The 25,650-nt window shown below is 30.3% G+C and overlaps 2 protein-coding genes across 8 annotated transcripts in view; one reads left to right on the top strand and one right to left on the bottom strand.

Moving 5' to 3' along the window:
- LOC105259560 (teneurin-m) overlaps positions 1-25,650 on the top strand; it is a 708,083-nt gene that overhangs the window by 24,909 nt on the left and 657,524 nt on the right. The window lies entirely within an intron of this gene.
- On the bottom strand, positions 1,751-17,407 carry LOC105254434. The gene is made up of 3 exons (XM_020028500.2): positions 17,298-17,407; positions 14,393-14,531; positions 1,751-2,915 (listed from the first exon to the last, which is right to left on the bottom strand). Exons 1-3 carry the CDS (start codon positions 17,335-17,337, stop codon positions 2,348-2,350), a joined length of 747 nt encoding a protein of 248 aa, XP_019884059.2. The 5' UTR covers positions 17,338-17,407; the 3' UTR covers positions 1,751-2,347.

Raw genomic sequence — 25,650 nt, 5'->3', positions numbered from 1 at the left:
CCGATAAATTATAAAAGAATTAAAAATAAAATGGCATAAAAGCCAACGCTCGATAGAAGTTGGAGCGCAGAGAAGCAACACTTCTTTCTTGTTTCAATATTAGTTTATTACGAAACCCATATTATAATAATAAAAAGAGAAGAGAATGTTTCGGATCATCTTTTAATCTTTCTTTAGCGCGGTGTTAACAATATGACACTAGACTCATATTGCCATTTATACCAATTTATATATTTAATTTTATATTCATGAGTCTGACATTTTTAACAATATGTATTACATTATTAAAAATGTCAGACTCACGAATATAAAATTAAATATATAAATTGGCACAAATGGCAATATGAGTCTAGTGTCGATATTATTACACTATTATATAAAATTATTATACAAAAAACAATAATAACATATAAAAACATTCATTTAATATACCATTCATACCATTTCATTAATATATCATGCATATATATCATTTAATAAGTATACATGTGACATGTTAATAAGTATACATGAATTGCGAACATTTCGACCTTATTTTTGGGTCATCTTCAGCGCGAATGTAAACGGATAAAAATAAAGAATAAAATATAGATGAGACAAAATAAAGAAAAAAATATAAATAAGACTAAATAAAAAATAAAATATATATTACAAATAGTTACTTTAAACGTAGTTACTTTACTTTAATAGGTACTTTAAATTTTTTCTGGACGCTAAATTAAATAACGCTAAATTACATCCCGCAGAGGTCCAGTAAGCGATAAATTATAACATCTAGTCTCGTCTTTTCGATTACAAAAGTCGTAAAATAATGCGCACAAATTTCTGCCTCAATCGACAGACTAGACGACAGCAAATCGCATTATCTGCGCGTAATTAGTGTCATACATAAATGAGTGAACGAATATGTTACAAAGGCGATCGAGCGAGATTATGTATGCTTTTAATAATCGAGCGGAGATGATTAATTATTATCGCACTCACTACTTCAACATTTATCTATATGCTTCCATTCTTTACTTTCACGAAATACTCTAGAAAGTTGAATATTTAATCGTTCATCGCGAATCACGATCAACGATTATTATCGACAATAATGATTAGCCTCCGTTGTCTCGCGAAATTTTACAATTTCCTCTTTTACATCTTTCATATTCGTCGATTGTCATTTATGAATGACAAATTAATACAACAAAAATTGATATACAGAGTGTTTCTTAATACGAAACATTTTAGGAGATGATTCTTTGTCGAAAATGAAAATTTTTCATATAAACTAAATGAATATATACTAAATGAAATTAGATGGATATTTTCTACTAATAAAAAGGTTATTTATTAATATATTTTTAGTCTCCCGTATTGTTATAAAGAGATAAAACTAGCAACCCCTATTCAATTTTTTATTAGAACTTTTTAATGGGCCGGAATATGATCATCTAAAGATGTGCATTAAAAATTTTGATTTATTTAGAAACTTTTTTGTTTTATTTTTTTCATAAAATCAGTAGTTTTCAAGAAAAAAAATAAAAATATGTTATCGATGCTAAATAGCATAGGTTTCGAATTACGAGAAGTTAAATTTTAAAATAAAAATAAAATTAGAGAGTATGTTGGAAAACTTCGAACAGAAACAAAATTATAATAGAAACCTAAAAAATAAATAACTTTTACTCCCATTTTTGGAGAAGTGTAACTCCACAGGAAGGAATGTAGGAGTATATATTTATATGAAAAACCCTCCTTAATTTTCGACAAAGAATCATCTCCTAAAATTTTTCGCACTTATTAAGAATCACTTTGTATATTTGTCTCATCATCAAAAAGTTTCAAAAAGATTTAAACGGATCTCCGTGTCAGATCGAATAAAGCTTATTAATTCATTCGCGCAATGTATCGGAAAAAGAGAATGCGAAGACGTATATTGTTACTCAGCTTTATGGCTTGAGAACAAGTGAAAGTGACATTCTCGCGATATCCGCGTTCTCGCTCTCGTATTTCTTCGTCCTCGGTGAGAAAGGATCTTCCCGACCGGAAGACATGAAATATTTGCCGAAGATGGTGGACACGGCCAATCTGCGCGGACAGCCACCATAAAGAAGAATGTCATCGCGAATCCAGAAATGTTGGTTGTTTCCCGTGACCACGTATACACACATACACACATATACGGTCATAGAAAAAGCATGTAGCAGCAGGGATAACGCATTGCTGTAAACTTTGCACAGGAACGGCTTTGTTTCGAACCATTTCGTAGCGCAAAAGCGTATCCGGATATATTCGATGGTGCGTTTTAACGTTGAATCGGATTGGAGGTATCATCGTGAGATTACTTATTGCCTTTGTTTTATATACTTCTTCGGATTTGGGAAGGGCCATCAGATTTAGCCACAATATTATCAATATGCCTGGATATATCCGACAATTCGCATGGACCATCATATTCACCGATGTTTTCAAAATCCGATGACGGGTTTACATCAAATCTTCTCTCTCTGAGATACAGTAACATATAGTTATGCGCACTATCAAATTTTTTAAAATTATTTATTAGTTGGAGGTGGCTCCTTCTGAGAATATCTCTATCACTTGGCCTAGAGTGTAAAGAACTGCTTGCGTTGTAGGCTAAACTATATGTTGGCTGTCTTGAAGGGCCTGGTTGATGAGGATAGCTGGTTGATGGAGCAACATATGTATATTCAGCATTTCTACCAGGATGTAAAAAATTGCTTGCATTATGACCCATATTGTAGGTTGGTGGCTGTTGATTTCTGCTCGATGTAGTAACTTCGGGATTTCTGCTCGATGTAGCAACATTGGGATTTCTGCTCGATGTAGCAACATTGAGATTTCTGCTCGATGTAGCAACTTCGGGATTTCTATCAATATTTGGAAGACTGCATGAACTATACGATCTGCAAAATGAGAAATAAAAACTTGATCATTAATCAATATTTTAAAGTCTTGTTTGAATGTTCACAATATATAATTATTAAGTCTAAGCTATTATTGTTAATAAAACACTTTAATATAAATATCGATACACAATCTAAATTTGTATAACAAATTTTATGACTAGTTGCTTATTTATTGCTGATAATCTCATTGTTTGTAGAAAAATTACAGAAAGAATTAAATAATCGCAAATATTATAATGTGAATATTAACAACTATCAATGTACATTTGTACAAGATTTTTCAATTACCAAAGATTATTTCTGTTAAAGGATTTACGTAAACTATCACGTTAATAAGAAAACAAGTTGTGGAATATTATTATTAATCAAAGATTACAATAATTAATTTTTGTGTGTGCGCGTGTGTGTGTATGTTGGAATAATTATAAATTAAAATTATATTATGTTGCATATTTAAAAAGTCATTTTATTTAGGGAGATGAATCAATTTTATATTACTTTTATTATATATCTATACAATTAATGTATCATAATACATATTAACAAATTGAAGCTGCGTAAAAATACGTGAAAATCTAATATTTGTTTAAAAGATTTTTCTTGCAGAATCTATGATAGATTCATGTCATATGATATAAAGAATAATAAATATAAATATAATATAAAAATATAAAAAAAATTTTATCTCTTATATCTTTGTTGATGCTTGATAAATATAATTATATATAAAACAAGATGTTTATTTGCAAAAATATGTAATTATATTGTAATTATATTGTAAGATTGCTAAATGTAATTATATTGTAAGATTGCTAAACGTTACATCAAAAAGATAAAAATAATTAATTATTTATCTGAGGTCAAATTAAGTTTCTTTTATTTATTTGAGATTATTTAGATCATTAACATCAAAATTTATTTTGTATAAAACACAATGGGAAGCTGATATCTATTTGACATCGCAAATTACAGTATTTTTTTTAGAATTATTAAATTAACTGTTTGAACACTACTCGATCTGCAAGAAGAAAGAGTAATAATTGTTGGATTAATGAATGTTATAAAGAATGAAACTATATGGACGGTACAGTTGCAGTTTGCGCGGAAAGTGTCGACTTTTATGAAATACGGCCTGGCAAAAGTTTGCCATGTAGGACCACTGAACCGCTGACACCTGCAATCTGCATTTTCGGTTGCATTCGAGATGCATATGCTGGTATATCCGTATTTTACGATTATTCACGTGCCATTGTCTGTATGACGAAAAATGTTGCAATGCGCATGATGCTTTTTTCGACATCCATGCTATTGTCTTACAAGGGAAGGATCAGAGCTGTCCCTCTCCAATTTGAATATGTTATAATCTAAATGAAAATAAGATATATATATTTTTTTTATTTATGGTCATTAATAAATAATTTACATATTGTAACTTTTTTATTATATTATATATAATTTATATTACAGCAATATAAAAATTTGTTATATAAATTTATATTGCTTTTGTATCTCCTCTGAGATAAATTTAAACTTAATGGGCAAGAAAGGGGGATTACGATTATCAATTATCATCAATTATCGAGAATTGATTGTGAAATGCCATTTTGGAAACTCCAACAGTAGGCGAGGATTAATTTAAATTTGATATCTGATAAAGATTCATGTTTTATTGTGCATAATTAATGGCACATGCAATGCTTCAGATTTAATTATCTCCAACTTTTCTTTTCCCAGCATCATTCCATGTTTCCCGAGACAAATATCAACCACCGCAGCTTCCTTTGCAGCAATCCCGCCGATATCCAAGTTGGGAATGTCGATAAATCAGGTTGGTGTTAGCGGAAAGAGCATTATTTACGTTCGATCCGGCGGCGAGTTTAGAAGTTTTAATAGCTCAATGACATTTGTTTCCGGATTGGGGCGAACGCGCTTGTATAACGCATATTGGAGAAATCTCTACTTTCTCTCTCTCTCTCTTTTTCTCTTCTTCTCTTTCTTTCTGTCATCTTACTATCTTATCCAGAGAAAAGTTTCACAATCGAAGTTATCTGAGTTGTTTATGACGTCAGTAGCTCGCTGCAATAGTCCATCTTTCAAGCGCGAGTGTTATGACATACTTTTATATTATCACCACTTTAGTCATCTATCCGCTTACAACATATGCGTCACTTTTCTAGCGAGTAAAGTTGCGATATAAAATCGAATATGCCAGCTGGTCGATTACTTTTACGAAGTACGAAGTACACGAAAAGCGCCGCATTTTTCCGTAACTTCTTTGACGCTCTGCGAACTGATTTTTCCATTAATGAAGGCATTTAAATGTCGGAAATGTGTGACAGGATTTTAAATAGCTGATTAAATATAATTTTTCGGTAAATCGCGATTGCGTGGCGCATACTTCATTTTGAGATTTAATTTGTGACCAATTGTCAGAACGTATAATGTCGCAAATTAGACAATCGCGACAAATAATGGCTCGTTATCACTTTTTTGCATTTGTAAAAAAAATGGTAATTTTTCACAGACATCAATTCTCGACCTGTCCACTCGCAGAAAATATTCAAGTATGCATATGACTTAATATAAGTCCGCTTATCGATTCTTATCAGACGCGTCATGCTACCTGGCTGACTTGCACAAGACTATTTTGTAATATAAAAGCGCGTTTCTCTCGCATGCCCTTCGCGTTATTAATTATTCATCTCGTGCCATGAGGGACGGCGACGTAATGAGCGTCTATGCCCCCTCATCTCTCTCTCTCTCTTTCGCGCTCTTTCTCTTTCTCCTTCTCTTGCTCTCCTTCGATCTTCTCATTCACATGACGCTTCTTCATCCATTCTTGCCTCGCGCGCGCTCTCCTGCTCGAGAAAGTCAAGAAAGATTATTAATAGCCCGCTCTCGCGTGAATTATCGTGCGCTCTACGAGATATCGTCGCGAGCACGTGCGATATTCAGCGACTTGACTTCGCGTAGCTTGCAGCATTAGCGCCTGGCGCAGCAACGAGAAAATATCTGACCCAGTAGAAATTGGGTTGCACCTCGAGATGCTCCGTTGCATTAATATGAGATCAGATGCCTCGCATCGGTGGCCCATCTTCCGCGTTATATCCCACGAGTTCATCGATCCGTCGCTCCACTCGAAAATTTAAATTGTATCTTTTATTTTTCCGGGAGGTGGGAAAAAGAAAAATTGAGAGAAGAAATCGGTAATTGCAAAAATCCCTCATAGCTGTAATTATATTTCTAATTAATACATACACGCGCACATACGTAGGTATACATATATATAAATATACTTATACAGAGGTCTCATATGCAAAAGTCAAACTATTAAATGTACAATGCAAATTGGCATCGTTTTCGTAATTGAGAAAGTCGTTCAACTTCACGTGACATACTTGCATAATTTTAATCAGCGACCTATTTCCGTACAGATATTATCCAACAAATAAATATGTATACAATAATGTATATTCTCAACATATTTAACTAACTCTCGTCTATGCGACCGCGTTACATTTAAATATCCTTTACGAGGGCTTCGAAGGTTTTAATGGCATGGTGCTCGAAAAAGCGGAAGTATGTCGGCACATCGGAAGTAAAAAGGGGAGAAAAATAGAGGAAGAAAATTTTCTCCCTCTTGCTATCTCTTTCTCTCTCTCTCTTCGTGAGATGCGCAGGAATATATTCCCGTCCCATTCGCCAATAAAGGCGATACAAACGAGCTCATTATGCGGAAAAGGGGCGACGGTTTTAGTGAGGAGCGCCGGTGGTGCAGCCACCGCGAAAACCAACTCTCTTCTCAGAGTCTCCCAGAGTTCTCGACAATCTGGCTCCTCGGCCGTTCCCGCGGCGATAAAGATAAAGGAACGACGAACCGACCAGGCTGACGTAAACGCGGCACCATAACGCTCTCCTATCGCGCGCATAACGTTCGAACATTAATTTGCATTCGCTTCCTGGCCGCGGCTCCTCATACGAGACAACGGAGGCGCCCCAGATGGGCATGCAATAACCAATCGAAGAGAATGTTCCTCATATCTCTATTTTATCATTTTTAATAATTTTTAGTAACTAACATAAATAAGAAGAAACTTTTTTTAAAAAAGAACCAAAGAAAGTATTTTATTCAATTTTCTCAAAATTGTAATGTTGTAGAATATTTCTTGGACTAAAATTATAAGCTATGTGTTTTACATCTTATTAATAAAAATACTTAATTAGATTTTTGTAATTGTTAACATGCGTTGACTGTAATAAAAGCAATATAAAATAGCTATCTGATAGATAAAATGATATTATTAAATAAATAATATACTTTTTAATATTTAATTATTTCAATATATAGTTATTATTATAATCTTGAATTAATATATTCTTCACTTTTCCTCTTTCTTGTCAACTTGAGGATTTACGCTAATTATTTTGACAGAAGTAATAGTTGCTACTTTACAGATATAGATTCATAGACAAATTTATCTTGTAGAGTTTTTATTTACAGTTTTTAATCTCATATTCATCGTAATATTTATGATTTAACTTTTTCTGTAATGTTTTAAATTGATGAGATTATCAGCAGTGAAAAACTAAATAAAATTTCTTAGATAGATTGTATATCAACAATATTTATATTTATACAAACTTATATAAAAACTTTTTCCGCGACCTTTCCTTGTTTCTTTAATAACGTCTATATTTTTCGTTAAAATTATTCTTCGTTTGAATTTAATCATATACAATCTATGATATAAAGTGGACATCATGACTAAAGAATTCTTTCTATGTACAAGGAGAACGTATTTCACAAAAGAATTTAACGTTGCAAAGTGCAATATATGTGATAAAAATTAAAATCTTAATATGTCCAATAAAAATGTAAAAGAACGTAAAAATTGAACATAGAAATGGTAGTATTGTTACTTCAACAGTTTCAAGAAAAAATAGAAAATAGCCCTATTCCATTTCTATACAAAACAGCGCAAGAACATCGCAAGAACATCGAAACTGGATATGTTGTAATCATGTTATACTAAATTCAGTTAATAATACAATGACGTGCAAATATTGCAACCAAGTTTTTCAAAACAATAATTATTTTAATATAATGAAACATTTGACTGACACTCATCAAATCGATGTACCTTTTGAATCAGATCAGATCAGAATGAGATAAGAAACGATACAATTGTATTAAATTGTATTAAATTCTATATAAATTTAAATTTAATTGTATTAAATTCTATATAAATTTAAATTGTATTAAATGTATTTAAAATTATTATTTTTTTATATAACAGCTAAAATAGTATGTTTATGAAAAAAATGCATATAACCTTTTTTGTAGGGGTTTTCAGGGTTTTGTAGGGTTTTTCTTTATTTTTTGCTTAAAATTTTTTTTCTCAAATCAATATTTTCGAAGATAAAAGCATTAAAATTGTAAGACTTCAATTTGTTGTACCTTCTAAACTAATGTTATTCTCTAAACTAATGTTATTCTCTTATTTCTTGCGTAAAATTACTCAAAAAAAGTTCCTCTACAACATATTTAAGTGGCGATAAAATCAACGAGGTCTAATCTTTTATGCACATTTATCTTATTGTGTATAATCGAACATATGTTTCACAGCGTGCCTTTACATTTTGGCTCTTATTTGATTTTTATGTACGTTATATTTGATGCCTATAAAACTATGTATGATGATTAGATATTTTAGCTCTTAAGAATATGCTTACTTCCTCAAAATCTTGTAATACTATCTTGATAATAGAAAGAAAATATAAATATTATAATTTATTGATATTTTTTTTATAAAATTTATGAACTTTTGTATTTTAATATTCGATTCTATTATTAATTGCATACAAAATATGATCTTATATTAAATTAGATTTCTCGTTTTATCAGCAGAGAGTAAAAATATGCAGAGAGTGACAACATCTCCTTTTCATGTCTATTAAAGTAGGTCTTCTACAGATTCTTCAAGTCACGAGTTTCTGTCGTAGTTCCGCGATTGGCCAGTCTTTGAAGAACCACGCGACAAGAGAGTAGCCTCGCTCAAAAGACTAATTAACCTCACGGGGTCGTTAGCATATTCGTCCGTTGAACCGATCTTGATGAAGAGAAACCACTCGAATCTTTATGCGCGCACATGCCTCTTTCTCTCTCGTTTTCTCTCTGCTCAACGGCTTGACGAAGAATAGCAATTGTTGGACTTAAGAAAAAACGTGCAAGTAAAGCTATATCAGTCTTTTGGAGGTATTTTTATCAATCTAGGGAAAAATACAAATAATTTCAAGGATCGCTGAATTTTTTACTACTGGAATTAAGTTTGATTTTCTTTCGATATTGTGATGTATATTATTTCGTAAGGTACTTTTCATGAATAGTAAAAATTACTTGTTTGCTTTCGAGATTTGTGTGTGTGAGAGTTAAAGAGAAATATTATATATATCCATAATATTTCTCATGTAAAATATTACATGAAGAGCTATATTATATAAGTTATATAAATAGCATTGTTACAATTTTCATATGTTAAACGCTTCAATAGTTGCAATTGTAAATACAAGATATACATTGTTAATGACGTCAAACAAAATCAATAATTATGAATCTGTGCAGATATAACTCTGCTACAAGTATGCGCGTGTATGTATTATTTTTAATTATAGTAGATTATGCGTCATGTATTATTTTTAATTATAGTAGATTTCTTAGCAAATAGGATTAATTCACAAATCATATAATTACTCTTTTTATGTAATTAATAAAAAAAATAAAGAAAGGTATAGGATAAGAACATATATGAGCAGTATGAAAAGAATTAATAGAAATAAATAAATAAATATATATATATATATATATATATATATATATAATTATTATTAAAAATTGAAAGATGATAATTTATTTCACTAGAAGTTTTATATAAAAAATAATACACACACATATTATATAAATATAAATTCAAAAACAATAAATTAAACATAACAAAATTAAATTATATTCCATGTAAAGAAATATAAAAAATGATGATCTCGAAGTTTGAAATATGTCATGAATTTTCATTTTATTAACAACTTGTTGTAATTTTCTAATAGCGAATAGCGATTTCTTTCAAAATGAGTACATTAAAAATTATCGTATTACAATCTAACTTTTAACAGTGGAAAAATTCAAAAATAATCTATTTTTATCATAACACAAAGTTTTTCAATTGAAAAGTAGAATTAAATTGACATAGTTTTTAGATTAGTAGATAATCAACAAGTTAAAAGAAACTTTTAGAATTGTACTCGGCAGAGTATATATCTTAATGCTAACTGTGTAAACGAATTTTACAATCACGATCATTAGTGGAATCGACTTTCGGGATTCGATGTCGAATACCATGTGAATAATTATTCGAAAACGATTTGCGGAATCTCATTAAAAGCCATTTGCATTAAATGTCAATTAACTCATGTTACGCGTTAGAATACACTTTGTGCTGGATCAGCCTTTAATTAGTGATAGAAGTTGAGTTATTCAAATTACAATAAACAGTAAAGATTTACATATACCTATTTTATTTTTATATTGAAAATAATATAAGAAATAAAAACACAAAAATGATAATCGTGAAAATAATCTTAAATTATATCGTTTAATTTTTTTTTTCAATTTGTTTTTATTTTTCTCATATTCCTAACATCAATTCATTATCTTCGGCATGTGTATTTAAAATAAGATTTAATCAGAGGTATTTAGCTTGATAGTTTCTATTTCCGGAACATTATCAATGCGCTCGCACTAAAAACGTATACGTGTTGATTTTATAATAACTTTATTGACAATCCGAGCACGTCGCACCACTGTCGATCTGCACCAAAATTTCAATTGAATTCGATTTTTTTTCGTTCTTTCACGATCCCTCCCGCAAAGCGACCGTTACCGTCGATAATTCGTCGATATTCCTACACACACAATAGAATATTCCCCGTAGAATAATTGACTTTATTGGATTACCCGAACTGCATTCTCTGATACACGCGATGAGCAAAATAAATGCTTGCACAACCTGTATAAATTATTCCATCAGGAAACCATCATCGAAACTCGAAATTACACACGTAACTTTACAACAAGGATGATGAAGTTGTACGAAATTCAGAAATATCGTTCAATTTTGATGTATCAATTTTTACGCAGTATGGATTACTTTTGAATAACTCGTGGAATTTTCATATTTTGATATAAAAAAATAATCTTTAAAATAATTTTATTTTTAAGTAATTTTATTTTTGCTTATATTGCATACATATCGAGATGCATATCACATATGTATGCAATATAAACAATTATTTAAAGGTAAAATTATTTTGAAGATTACTTTTTTATATCAAAATATGAAAATTCTACTACGAGAAAAAATTACAAATGGAGATAATAGACTAATTATATCCAAAACATTTTTCGTATGTTTAAGTTCATCAATTTTTTGTTACAAAAATATATATAATTTCTCTCTCTCTCTCTCTTAGCATACTGAGATTTGATAAATATTTATATTGCTGGGATAAGTTAATTGGATACTTATTGCCATTGTGGGATATCCAAGGCGCGTACGCGAAAAGAGGAAAAAACACAGACACGCGGGGTCATTTCTACGCACGTGTACGTACACACGTGCGAATACATGCACTTTAATCGAGATAAATCTCGATATTTATAGCCGACAATCGTGCGGGGCCGGATATGTCGGCCATTGTACTTCTGTAAATGCGCCAACGCATCTGCAGCTGCACACCCAAGTTCGGATATAACGTCTGAGCTTATTATATGCGATCGTAGTACAGCGCACGTCGGCATTTATGTTTTGCGTTTACGTGTCGGGAGTAAATGCCGCGTAAAAACATACAGTATAGCAAATGGCACGGTGTGCCACAATACGCGAAAGCGATAAGTTTACGAATAAATTAAACCGAGATATCTGAAAGAATGATATCGCAGGTTTGCATGTGTTAATTAAATATTTAGCGATTTAGTGATGCAGATTATATATATCATATATTTATTGGCGATGGGAAAAATGCATTAATGTGTGCATGACTATCTTGTCTCCGTTTTAAATAGTAACATTTTTTCTTTACTTTTAATTAAAAATTCTCTCTGATATGTCCAATTAAAACTATAAAATTATCAAATACATACAGTAGCGTGCAAAAATCTTTGGTCAAACTTAATATCTCCAATTTATATGCATAATGTATTTAAATATTGATTTTAATTATTCCTCGAAGTCAATTTATATTTACCAACAAATTTTCAAGGCTATAATTTTAACTTAATACATCTTAAGTTTTATATTATTTGGAAACACATTCAGACCTCTTAATGAACGTTATCTATGGAATGTTATTTATGTACTGAGTCATGCAGTTCTTGTTTCTTTATATTAAATTTTGATATGTTATGGATAAATTTGATTCACAATATTATCTTCTTTAAATAATTTAATTATTTAATATTGATATACGTTTTATAAATCTAATATTTAAATTTCTGTGTCTCTTGTTGCAATGTTATTACAAATAATTGAAAAATAAAAAATGTGAATATTCAGTTAAATTTTATGATAAAATTCTTTTTGAAAAAGATTATATTTATGCGAAAATTGCGAAAGATTGAAAATTTCAAAGCTAACATACATATTAGCTCGACTTCAAGAAACAGGAATATACATGTGACAAGAAAACGTTGTGGGTGACCAAAAAATGTACATAAAAAATGAAAGACAAATGGTCATAAACAAGCGAAAGAGAAAACTTTCAGCAACTGTAGAAAGAAAACTTAAATAAAAATAGAAAAATTCCGATGTCAGTTGATAATACAAGAAATGGGTTTAAAGGGAAAATGTTTATTATGGGTCTAAGGGGAAAATCTTTACTTATATTGTGTGAATGAAACAAATCGTTTTCAATGGGCTAGAGAACATCAACCTTGGGCATTGAAAGAATGGGAGAAAGTTTTTTTGTATGTCCAAGTTTGAATGATTTGGAACTAAAAGACGTCAATATGTTTGAAAAACAGTCGGAGAATATGTATTTGATGTATATTCGAATACATATGAAGTTATACGTATAATCTTATCATAATCTTGTTTATCTTTTCAGTTATCGCGCTGCGTAAACGAAAAGATTGATAAAAAATATTCGGAGCTTAATATAAAGTTAACTAAAAGTGATAAAAAAATGTATCATAGTATCTTATTGTTAGTGCAAAATACAATGCTATCTAGAACTCGGAATATTGACAAAGGATTTATCTTTCAGTTAAGATAACAATCCTATATATTCAAATTATGTATGAATTGTTTGAAAACAAAAGTTTTCACAATCATGACCATCGCGATCACATCTCAAGCCTATTAAGAAAATTTGTAAGATAAATTGAATAGAAAGGCTCGTATGATGGCCTTAATAAATCTTCAAAACTTCTGAGAATGTTTAAATAAAGCTTGAAGAAACATAAGCGAAATAATAGAAAAATTAATGTCTTGAACGCCAAAATTATACAAAATAATACACTAAACGAGACTACATCGATGAAAGCAAAATTTGAATTAAATCGAACTATTTGCGTTAAGTAAATAAAAAGTTCTTGTTTATATTTTTAAAATATCATGTAAAACAATGTTTTATATAAAATTTAGCATTGTTTCATTATATTTTGTCTTTTATTAACAATTATTACCAAAGACTTTTGCACGTTAGTAAATGTACACTTTTTTTAAAGATTGTTAATTAATTATGTTTGAATTATCTATATATTATAAATATAGATGATAAATTTAAATTGTTATGTCTAAATATAGAATTAGCTAAACGAGAAGCTGATTTATATATTTCATATATTTATAATATACATATATATTTCTTTCCGTTATTAGTACCGTTTCTTTTTCCCGTTATTTTCTTTTCCATCAGAATGGAATTTTACTGTGAGACACAGGTAGAAGATACATTAACATAAAAATAGATGTTTGTCCCTAATAAATACATATATAAATCATTTCTCTATCCTTTCAGTCAAAATTCTAAGAAATTTTTTTTTGAAGTTTCGACCAGCTTTGTGGAATTTAGCGGCACTATTGTAAAAAAAATTTAATATCCAAATACAAAAATTCTTACTCCATTATTAAATAAATTTTCATACTTGTTTACAATTTATATTTATACAATATGTCACAATAATCGATTATAAATGTACTAAATTAATAAATTTGTGTTATGGTATTTTATTTAATATAATAACCTAACATTAAATTTTAAATTGAATATTTACAATTTGTAGTAAACTCATGAGCCATAAATATTTAAAATTTGTAATTTTATTCATGATACACATTCTTATTATATATGCGAAAGTATATATAAATGAATATATATATAATTCAAAAGGTAAACATGTAATTTAACGTAATTTCTCTTACCTTTGTGGTATGAGGAATGATTGTGAAGCTGCAGCATTTTGTGGGTGTTGATGTAAATGCTTCATCATATGCTGAAATAACGTCTTCGATTCATTCTTTACAACAGCGTTACATTTCTTGCATGTTAGTTTGCTCATCCCTAAATCAAAATAATTATTAGTGTTAGTGAATAGTTATATTTGAAGTTTTTTGCTGTATTTATTAATTTTATATGTCAGTTCTAAGCGAGATATCATAAATCTCATAGAATTCATAAGAGGAATCGTTTAATAATTATAATATTTGCATTTATATTAGTTATGCATTGCGTTGTATTTTGTTGCAGTTCCCACTTTTTTTCAGTCTTTTAAATGTCGGGACATGTTCATAAACAGATTAAACTTTAATGATTTTCCATAATAATTATAAATTCCTAATTTAACTCTTCAGTTTAAATTCTATTATTACAAATATTACATATTACTGTATACATATATATCTTTTAATTAAATAAAAATAATTAAGTAAAATAATTAAATTTAATAATTAGAGACTTGACTCAAATAATCAAAAAATTAAAAAGAAAATGGCATAAGAGCCAATGCGTGCCAATAAAATAATTAAATAATTCCATTTTTATTTTTTTTACTTTCCACAGTAACATAATATCCGCTATGTACGTCACAGATATAAAATTTACAATACAAAACCTATATTAAAAGATATTAAGATACTATCAAAATCTATGCTATCGCAATGTCGTAAATATTATGTATATATTTATTAAAATAATAATGTATATGAAAATAATTATGATTTTTTCATCATGATACGGTTATGATTCATCATGATGCATCACGATTTATTGTCATTAATTAATTATTTTGGTCTATTGTCTATTTCAAACGATGCGATAAATAAAGCGATACGATACGAGTATCATCGTAACTTTATCGCTGACTGTAACTATTAAATACAAAATAAGAATTATTTCATGAAAAAATACAAAAAATATAGAAAGTAGTGTGGAAGAATATATGAAAATAGGAAACACGTATATGCGAAGACGTCGAACAAGTTGAAACATATATGATTGTTTATACACATGGAAATACTAATACACTGTCTAACACATGCCTATATGTATAAATTTAACAATATTGTTGTATAATAAGTGAAGTTTTTGCCAAAAAAGATAACAATATTTTTATTTGTATATTTTTATTTGTATAGGTAGTCGTCAAAAATTAAAATTGCAATAAATGCTCTTACAACTAATAATATAACAATATTAAAATTTTTTTATCCTTAAAATTTATCATTAGGTTTCTATAACTGTTAATGAATTTAAACCTATTATTAAACTTTCAAATTTTTCAATAACCTGCATTCAAATATGTGATTAAAACAATAAAAATATAATAAAATATAAAACCAAAAGAATCAATATTAAATTTACAATTTAATATTCTCAATTTAATAATAAATATTTCTTTAATCATTTCTTTATTATTAGTAAATAAAAATTGTTATTTTATTAGAATTTTTAATTAAAATATTCATAAAAACTTAAGTAACTTAAGTATTTTATTTTAATTATTATTCAGATTAAAAAATTTATAACTGATTATAGTATATAGATTTATTTTAATATTTTTAATTTTAGAAATTATTATTATATACGAATTATAAATAAATGAAATTTTTTTAAATTATTTTTATATATAATATTACTATTTAGATTCAATTTGATTCAATTTGATTTCAATATTTATAATACTTGAAAAAATGTAATATGTCTATCTTTCAAAAATATTTGTACAGCAAATGTTGAATTTTATGTACGTGTTTATATACACGCGAGCACAGAAAGATCTGAACACATATATTTATACATATATATATCGCAACACATCTTAACACATATATATATATCGCAACTTTTTTATATCTTTTTTTTATATACAGAATGTCTTATATAAATTGTCCCATCGAAAATATGTAGATCTCGTTAAACTGAATTGAAAAATCCTGTACTATTTTGCAAACAACATGAAAAATTTCTATTTCTAGATATTATTTTTTTTTCAAACAACATGCAAAAATTTCGAGATATTAATTAAAGAAAGTCAGCGCGCGATCCATCATATAATTGTATCATAAGCTGTACGCTCTAGACGTGCCAATGGCAAGTAATGCATAGCAACAAAAAGATAAAAACCGCAGTAAGAATAGCTCAATTAAGAACAGCTTTTCATATAATAAAAGATAAATATTCCGACTCTTGGTTTTTCAACACTGTACAACAGTCCCCGCTAGCATGCCTGAAACGTGCATGTTATCTAGCCATACGGAGAGATTACGTTCGATCTTCTTTAATTAATATTTCGAAATTTTACGTGATTAGAAAATGATATAGAATTTTTCAGTTCAGTTAACTCTATTTGTATATTTGGGGACGCCTTGTATATTGATATCTAAATTTATTATTTTCCGTTAGGATATTTACGCCTACATGATGCATTGTTATATATATATATATATATATATATATATATATATATATCAGAAATATATTAATAATTAAAAGGTAATTCAATTCAAATTAATAATCAAAATATCAAAAGGTAATTCAAAGAAATGAATTAGTAATATTTTTGAGATTTAACTCCATTGTGTGGCACGTGGTAGGCATCTATCAGCAACTGATTCTTGTGACTTTCGTATAATAATAGAAGAAACTAAAGCGCTAAACTCAGATCTTCGTGGGATATAATATATGTAACTTTTCATTTAATTAAAAAAAAATATATAGAAATTTCTAAAATTATATCATTTTCATAAAGTCACACTGAATCATGCTTTATATCAACAAGATAAAAAGTTTAGCTTAGGCTATATCAATTTAAAAATATTTTATACATACTTTTTGGATTTATGTAGTAATTTTCCATTATTCGTTCCATAACAATTGAATTAAGATCACTTTACTTGATATTTAATAAATATTTAATAAAAGTATATTTCTTGGTTATTGCATTCACTTCGAAAGTTAACTTCGGACTGAACATTAGAAGTAAGGATAAACACTTATCCCTTTGTCCTTAGAAGCACCAATCGTTTCTCTAGCCTCCCCACCAGTCCCAAAATTCCCAAAATCAAGTTTTAACATAGTAATTTTAGTTTTTCGAAATTTAACTCACTGTAAGACGCAAGTATAAGGATAATATAATACTTGTCTCTTTGTCTCTATTTAGATACATCAATCATTTTTCTATTCTTGCAATAAAAATTCCTAAAATCAAATTTTTATTTAGTCAGCTTTTAGTTAGCTTTTCGAGATTTAGTCTTGAAGCGTATCTCGATAAAAAAGGATAGCAAAACCGGAAGAGACGGAAGAAACGGAAAGGAATCTAGGTAGAAGGTTAATCAATCAGAATGATTTCGTCCTGTTCTTCCAGAATCGAGTTTCCTATAGCAAACATTTTACTGAACAAAACTAAACTATAGTTATATTTATTGGATATAGTAACCGATAAAATATAATAAAATCTAGTTATAGTAACGGATATAGTAACGGATATAATAATTACATAATCTGTGTAACTCTAAAATTTATTATATCAGACTTAATAATTTTATATTTATCTGTAATATTATTTTTGTTTGTTTTACTATAAATAAATACATTCCAGCAAACACCAAGTAAGTTATATTGTTGAATAAGAAATTATTACTAACAATTATATAACTATTACTTGATGTTTAGAGTTATTTATTTAATAGAGTTTTTATTTAAAAATATTAAAAGTATTTAGAAGTTTATAAAAGTTAAAAATATTCAAAAGAAGTTACTTAAAATGTTTAAGTTTGTAAAAAATTTATCTAAGAAGGAATTTCCTTAGAGAAAAATATGTGCTAAAACGGACAGAGTCATTCTGATTAATTTTTCAGTTAGATTTTTTTTCGCTTTCTCCTTTTTCACCAGATGTTTTCACAGTGTGAAAACTAACAACTGAAAACTGAAAGACGCAAGTATAAAGATAGTGTGTCCAATTGTATTCCATTGTGTTTCGGTCCCTTTATATTTAGCTGCATTCTTCTATCCAGTAGAAATTCCTAGAATAAAATTTTTATTTTTTATTTTATTTTATTTTTGAAGGTTTAAAGCTTTTCGGAATTTAACCCTATGCGATGCCATCTTGATGATTATAAAGGCAATAAAGAAAAAATTAGCTAGCGACCGTGGCTGTCATTTGTTCAGAGGCATAAAGGTCGCAGCACACACTTTTGCATAAACGCATAACCATAAGCATAAGAAAATTGATTGGTTCATTTTCTTATGCATATACTTGGGGACCAATCAATTTCCTTATGCTTATGGTTATGCGCTTATGCAAAAGTGTGTGCTGCGGCCTTAAAGGTTGTAGCACACACTTTCCATAAGACATAACAGTAAGGTTTCGACCAATCGCGTTGCTCAATTTGGCCGTCCTTAACGAAATTGAGCAACGTGATTAGTCGAAACCTTACTGTTATGTCTTATGGAAAGTGTGTGCTATAGCCTTAATTATGTTTCGCTAATGATCGTACAAGCAGACGTAAAATCCGCGTCTGTCATCATTTTCTATATCGATATCTTTTCCAGCTATGTATGCAATATGATGTCCAAGATGATGTACTCTTTATTGCCTATATATTTTGTCCTTCACACATAACACGCAAAACTGACTTTGAGACATGTTGATTGTTTTAAATGATTAAAAATCAAAATGATTAAAATAATATTCCATTTCTAAAAGACATATACAAAGTGTTAAGTTATGAAATTGACATAAATGTAACATATGAAAACGTTATAGAAATAATAACATATAAGTTGTATGTTAATTTCACATTAAAGTGCTAATCAAAACGTAGTAATACAAGAAAATTTTAACATATGGACGTACAATTTTTTACTGTGTATTTTCGAGTATTCATGACCCAGCACGTTTGGACATGAAAAAAGTAAGATTTTCTTGATGTATAGAAGAAATTATGTTATGAATAATTTTTATCAAAGGTTAGGCTATTATCAAGCAACAAACAGAGGTAAATTTGAATACTTACTCCACTAAACTACATACTCACATATCTATACACATTCACACACAAAAAAGAGTAAATCTGATCTCTACGATCTGATCTCAGATAATATCAATATTTAAATGTTGTCAACCGAAAGAACAGAATTCAGCTCTATTAAAAATTTAAAAACTCATTTTAAAAATGTCTTGACGGGTCAGCTGCAATAATATGTAGTCAAAAGTATAAATTTCAATTCAAAGAAATTAGTCTTGACTTAAACAAGGTCAGAAAGACTTTCAAAAGATCATAGCGAGATTTAGAGGTGGAAACGAAGAACTCCGAATAAATTTCGACATGAACAGGAAAAGAAACTGTGTAGAATGTGTCAGAAGGAAATAGAAACATTAGCAATAAATTGTACAAAAGATACGAGGAATAATAAAAGAATGAGTTAAATTTTAGAAGAAAAGGGAGAATTAATTGAATAAAGATAATTCTAAGGTTAAGAAAAGAGAATAAAAGAAATTATTAAAGAAATCAAAGAAATTATTAAAGACAATCTAGAAGTAATTGAGATTATTTAGGATAAGAAACAACATTGTATAAGTTAAGCCTATTATAAAGTCTGCAATGTACATTTTAAACCTCTTTCAATGCCGAAATGCAAGAAATAAATAAATCTATCTATCTATGAAAGTAGATATAAATAATTTAAAAGAAATGTAATAATAATTTATTTTATCGCCATTTCTTTTTTATTCCATTAGTTTTATTTTCAAAAATTTATCGACTTAATGAGCATTGATTAAATATTTCATTAAATTTAAAAAATTGTTTTTTCGAGAAATATTATCTCATGATTATTGCGCCATCTTAACAAGATATTCACACATCCATCTGAAATTTTATTGCTATATTTTTCGTTAATATATATCTATACTTCTTATAAAAATGCAAAAATGTAATAAATATAATTTGTAATATAATTTAATATATAATTAAATGTACATAGTATATATAATTTAATGTACATAGTATATTTTTTTCACATTTGTAAAAAGACATAACTGTATAGTGTATTGTATGGCGTTCTTCGTGCTTTTATTTGTGCTTTGTTTCTTTCGTAAAATTTTTCCATTAAATATGTTATTGTATCAACTGAAACAACTGTGATTTTGCGTAGCTAATTATATCATTAATTCGCGCACATATACGATAACAACAATCGTAAATCACGACTATAAATTGCGTCATGTATTATAAAACTTACTTGACACGTTGTCCGAAAAAATTCAATGTGTTAATAATATTCCGTTTGATCAAAAATAAATATATTATTTTTAATCATATTTATTCTTTTTATGACATAATTTCAATGTGTGGATTTTTCGCATTGAACTACAGTTATTCATTTACTTACTCATCCATTTTTTCGTTTGCCGATACCAAATTTTTTATCACTTTTAATTTAGTGCCCGCATGACACATGCAGATAGACGAATCCGAAAATTAATTTCACTGGAGCGATTTTAACATTTGCACGTTTAACAAATTTTGTTGTCTCCTCAATAAATTGATTTTAGCAGTTAACAGTGATCCATTTAAAGCTGTGTAAATGAAAGAAATATAAATTTTGTATTATATTGTACGAGTTAACGATATTTAATATATTTTGAAATATACATACATATATCTATTTATACATTATCTATTTTTTTTATACATTATCTATTTTTTATTTTCGAATTTCTTTTTATTTTTAACTTCAAATTTTTGCATTCTAGATGCAACAATTTTAATTTATATGGACACGAGTTTTCTCTCTCTCTTTCTCTCACACACATATGTTCTTTTATATTTATGAAAAACAATACCTTTCCAAGCATGATATTTGCGTTGTAAATGCCGCATATATGCGACAAGCAAATTTTTCGACAAAGAGAACTGTAACATTCCATCCATGTGTATTTCCGGTGTGACAAAATCGCACCCGATTATCTATGGTTTTACCAATCCCATACGTCAGACGGAGCGTGCTCTCACCAAGAGACCAAGAGAAACGAAGGCAGATCATCTCGCTTTATGGGTTCCCCGTACGTGTCCACCGTAGCGGCGGGAATGATACCGTGAGTCGCGTATTGTCCTCGCTTATTTATCGTCGCGAATGCGATACAATTCCAAGGGCCTGCGATACTGTGGCACGAGTACGAGATATACGGAATCTCCCAATGATTCAGATCCCCCTTGTGTCCTTTTCGCTCGGAGAGCTGGCCAGATAGCGCGCTACATCGATATGAAATCCCGTATGATCCTCGATTCGCTTATATGGACGCCAAAGAAATTATAGCCTCGCCCAATATGTATATATATATATATATGTATATATATACAGGGTGTTTCTTAATAAGTGCGAAAAATTTTAGGAGTTGATTCTTTGTCGGAAATTAAGAGGAGCGTTTCATAAGAACATTAAAAAGTTCTAATAAAAAATTGAATAGGGATTGCTAATGTCATCCCTTTATAATAATACGGGAGGTTGAAAAAAATATTAATAAATAACCTTCTTATTAGTAGAAAATATTAAATTTAATTTGATTCTTTTTACTTGTTCCAAATTTGAGAAAAAAATAAAAACCTAATTTTTACTCTCATTTTTGGAGGAAAGTCCAGGGAGGGATGTAGGAGTACATGTTTATATGAAAAACCTCTCTTAATTTTCGACAAAGATCTTTTCTTCAAATTTTTCGCACTTATTTAGAAACACTCTGCGTGAATTTATTCGCGTATATACTTTAGATACTTATACTATTTTACATAATAATTTGCATGTCGTATCAAATGAGATTAAAAAATGAATTTATATTAAAACAAAATAATAATAATAATTTTCTCTAATTCGCTCACTTGTATGAATCTATAAGCAAAGGTGCACGCAAATGCACGATGCGACGATGAACGATTAATTCGCTCAGTCACGTGAGTCTAGATTCACGTGACTGAATGTATCAGCTGTTCGTTGTTGATCGTGCGATTCGCGTGACCCGCACGCCTTTGCCTGTAAATCGCCGATATTTCCGATTAAAAGAGTCGCAGCGAGTTGAAAGGAAAAATGAAAGCCGGAAGTGCAGCATGATAGTGATTCGCTTTAGCACATTGCAGTCTTAATAAAAACATTTACTAAATACGCCTTTTTAAAAAGTGGATAATTTATGTGTTGTATAAAAAAAGATTAAATTAAACTTATATTTGAATGAAATGAAATGCACTAATATAATGTCTTTTTTTCTTTTTTACAGGTACGTATATAAAACACAAGGCAGAATGCAGTATCAATTTCTAAATCAATATGACATATGTAAGTACATTATTATAGCTTTCTAAAATTATCTGAGAAACTTAAAAAGTAAAGATAAGATTATGTGAAGAAAATAATAAAAGGGGAAAAATTGCGACAACACACATTTATAGGTTGTTCTTTGAAATGATATTAAAAAGTAAACTACTCGATATTTTTACTTCTATCTAGACATAACTGGAAAAGTTGCGAATTTTTTTGGACCACGAAATCAGTGCCAAACTGCAAACTCAAAAATTCACAGTTGCATATGTCAGATAAATAGTTCGCGAACGGGTCAACCTGTAACACGAAGCAGCTCGTGACTCGAAGACGTAATTCTTTTTTAATATTCTTCGATCGACGACGACGAAAATGTAAGTTGTCCTACATCTAAAACTCGACGCGCATAGATGACATGACTTTTAATGGACGGTCTGATAAAAAGATGCCCCGAAAAAGTCACAAAAGTCAGCAGACGTACATAGATGGAACTTTGATCGGTCGGAATCAAGATGATCCGACTGCCCGATTCACCATTCCCGACTCCTCCTCTTCCTCTTTCTCTCTCTCTCTCTCTCTTTCTCGTTTTCTCCATTCTTTTCTCATCGCGTTTGTTGTCTTTGTCGTCGTCGTCGGCGTCGTTGTCGACGTCGTCTACGACGACGCCCGTTGACGACGAGTCTTGTAATCAAAAAGTCATTATCCAGGGTTGCCTCCGACTCCGGGAACTTTCTCGTTGTCGAGTCCGACCACAATTCCTCGGAGTTCCCGGCATCGAGACGATGCGAAATGAGAGACAATGATACTACTTCGTATTAATTTCCCTTCTCGGTGAGACGGGTTCTTACCCCTCTTGCTCCTTTCTCCTGTCCGGCGAAACATCAGCCGGCGACTCCTCTCCCCGTCGTCCTGCCGACCCCATTGTCGCAGAGCTTGTTTTTATCTTCCGGTTTCCTCGCCCAATCTTGCACCGTACATCTACTCGCACACGCTACTCTATCTCTGACGCATAGGATACATCTCGAAGAAGCGCTCTTTGTGGTACGTGGGATACTTTGATAGATATATTTTGGAGCAACCGTAATCCGACAAGTTATCTGATGTGGGACAGGAAGCGAAATTATTACACGCGGTTGTAATCACGTCGCATTTACTTTCCAAGCTGCAGCTGTGAATATCGAATACGAATAAAATAAATGTCGATTTGATGCCTCGATCGAAATCTCTAGCGAACGACGCGAGCAAATCGGGAGCATTATTTTTGTATTATTTTTAAAGTTTGAATTTTATGCTATTATTTTGACAGGAAAATCGATATCTCGAATAGACGAGATTTCGAACCGCTAATAAAAGGGCGAGTCTACATCACACCTCTGTGCCCCCGACTCTGTTTGGCGATACATTATTTAAATCAGCGTTGTGCCTGTTTGCTGTCTCTGTGTACGACATGTAAATACACTCCCCTGCTCTTGCAACTCCACCTGTGTTGCCGCAAATCCCTTCTCAATCATTGAAAAGAGATAACATACATTGGCCCCGATCCCAGTTCCATGACAATCCCGATGATCGTATGACAAAAATTATTCTGTAAACTGAATTGCCGTATTTTCCTCTGTCCTAAAACTTTGAAAATGTCATCGATTCATTATCCAGTTGAATCGATAATGATCATGAAATGCTCTGGTTTAAAAATGCGTTCCCTCAATTTATTTTTTAAAAAAAAAGAAAACACTTTACATTGTTTAATTGATTTTTTGGAGTATTTTCGCTCTTGCGTTGGAGTATATTTTGCGTTTGATTGCAAGAAAAGGATCTTTTTATCCGCGATCTCGTTCGCATTTTATCTTAATGTTCGTTGTGAGAATAAATTTCTTAAAACCCTCGTGTTATCTTTGATATTGGGAATTCATGCTGACTGTACCAGGTATCTACGAGACATGTTTATGCGAAGCGATTTCGCGGAATGACTCACTCAGTTGTTCTCAGTCTAAAGATTTGGATGGGAGGCGGCCAAGAAGGAAGCAAAGTCGGCCGACGAAACGGTTGGGATATCAGGGGGAGAATGATATTAAGATAGGTATTGAGATATTCAACTCCATTAGCGACAAGAACCTCTGGGAATCGTTAAAGATTCGGCTGACTACGCTAAAAGATGCTAAACCCTCATGACGTAGCGAGCAGATCAGTAGACAAAACAACGATAAATACGCACGACATACATATATAAATCATTTATACATAATCTAAATATTTGATCATCTAAATATCCTTCTCATTTATCATTTTCGTTTCGAAAAAACATTAAACAACATTGTTTAAAAACATGCAACCATTTAGGAAAGAAAATAAACTTGGAACATCATTCATAATAACATCGAGTCTCTTTTATTTTCCGACAGCATCATCGTGAACTCCGAACTGGAAAACAGCGGGCTTATGGTAAATGCAGTTGCTATTGCAGTCGCGTGCTTTTGTATGCGCGAGCATGCACAGGTGTAAACCGGTAGCTCGGTGTTTACAACCGCCGATACTCCTTTTATCGAGTCACCTTAGGATGCGCGTGTCTCGGAACGCGCAGCCTCTACGATTCTCAAAGTGCTTCGTTATTCGCGCATCGATACTTTCTCACGGTAACGGATTCAGCTTCGGATTCTCCCCGAGCGAAGCACAATTTTCTCGCGATACACACTTTGATGTTATTGCAACGCGACTATTATGCGTGTTACATCGCGAGCATCGCCGGAAAACATCGGCTTTGCCGATAGTCCGTCTTTCGCGATTGTTTGGAATTTTATAAATTGCTCTCTTTCTTCATCAGTTTAACAGATTTTTTTCGGTATATAAAATTATCAATTTGACACGCATAAAAATG

The sequence above is a fragment of the Camponotus floridanus genome, unplaced genomic scaffold, assembly GCF_003227725.1.
Source record: "Camponotus floridanus strain SB8 unplaced genomic scaffold, Cflo_v7.5 scaffold4, whole genome shotgun sequence".
Lineage (NCBI taxonomy): Eukaryota > Metazoa > Arthropoda > Insecta > Hymenoptera > Formicidae > Camponotus > Camponotus floridanus.
This window is presented reverse-complemented; position numbering and strand designations above follow the sequence as displayed.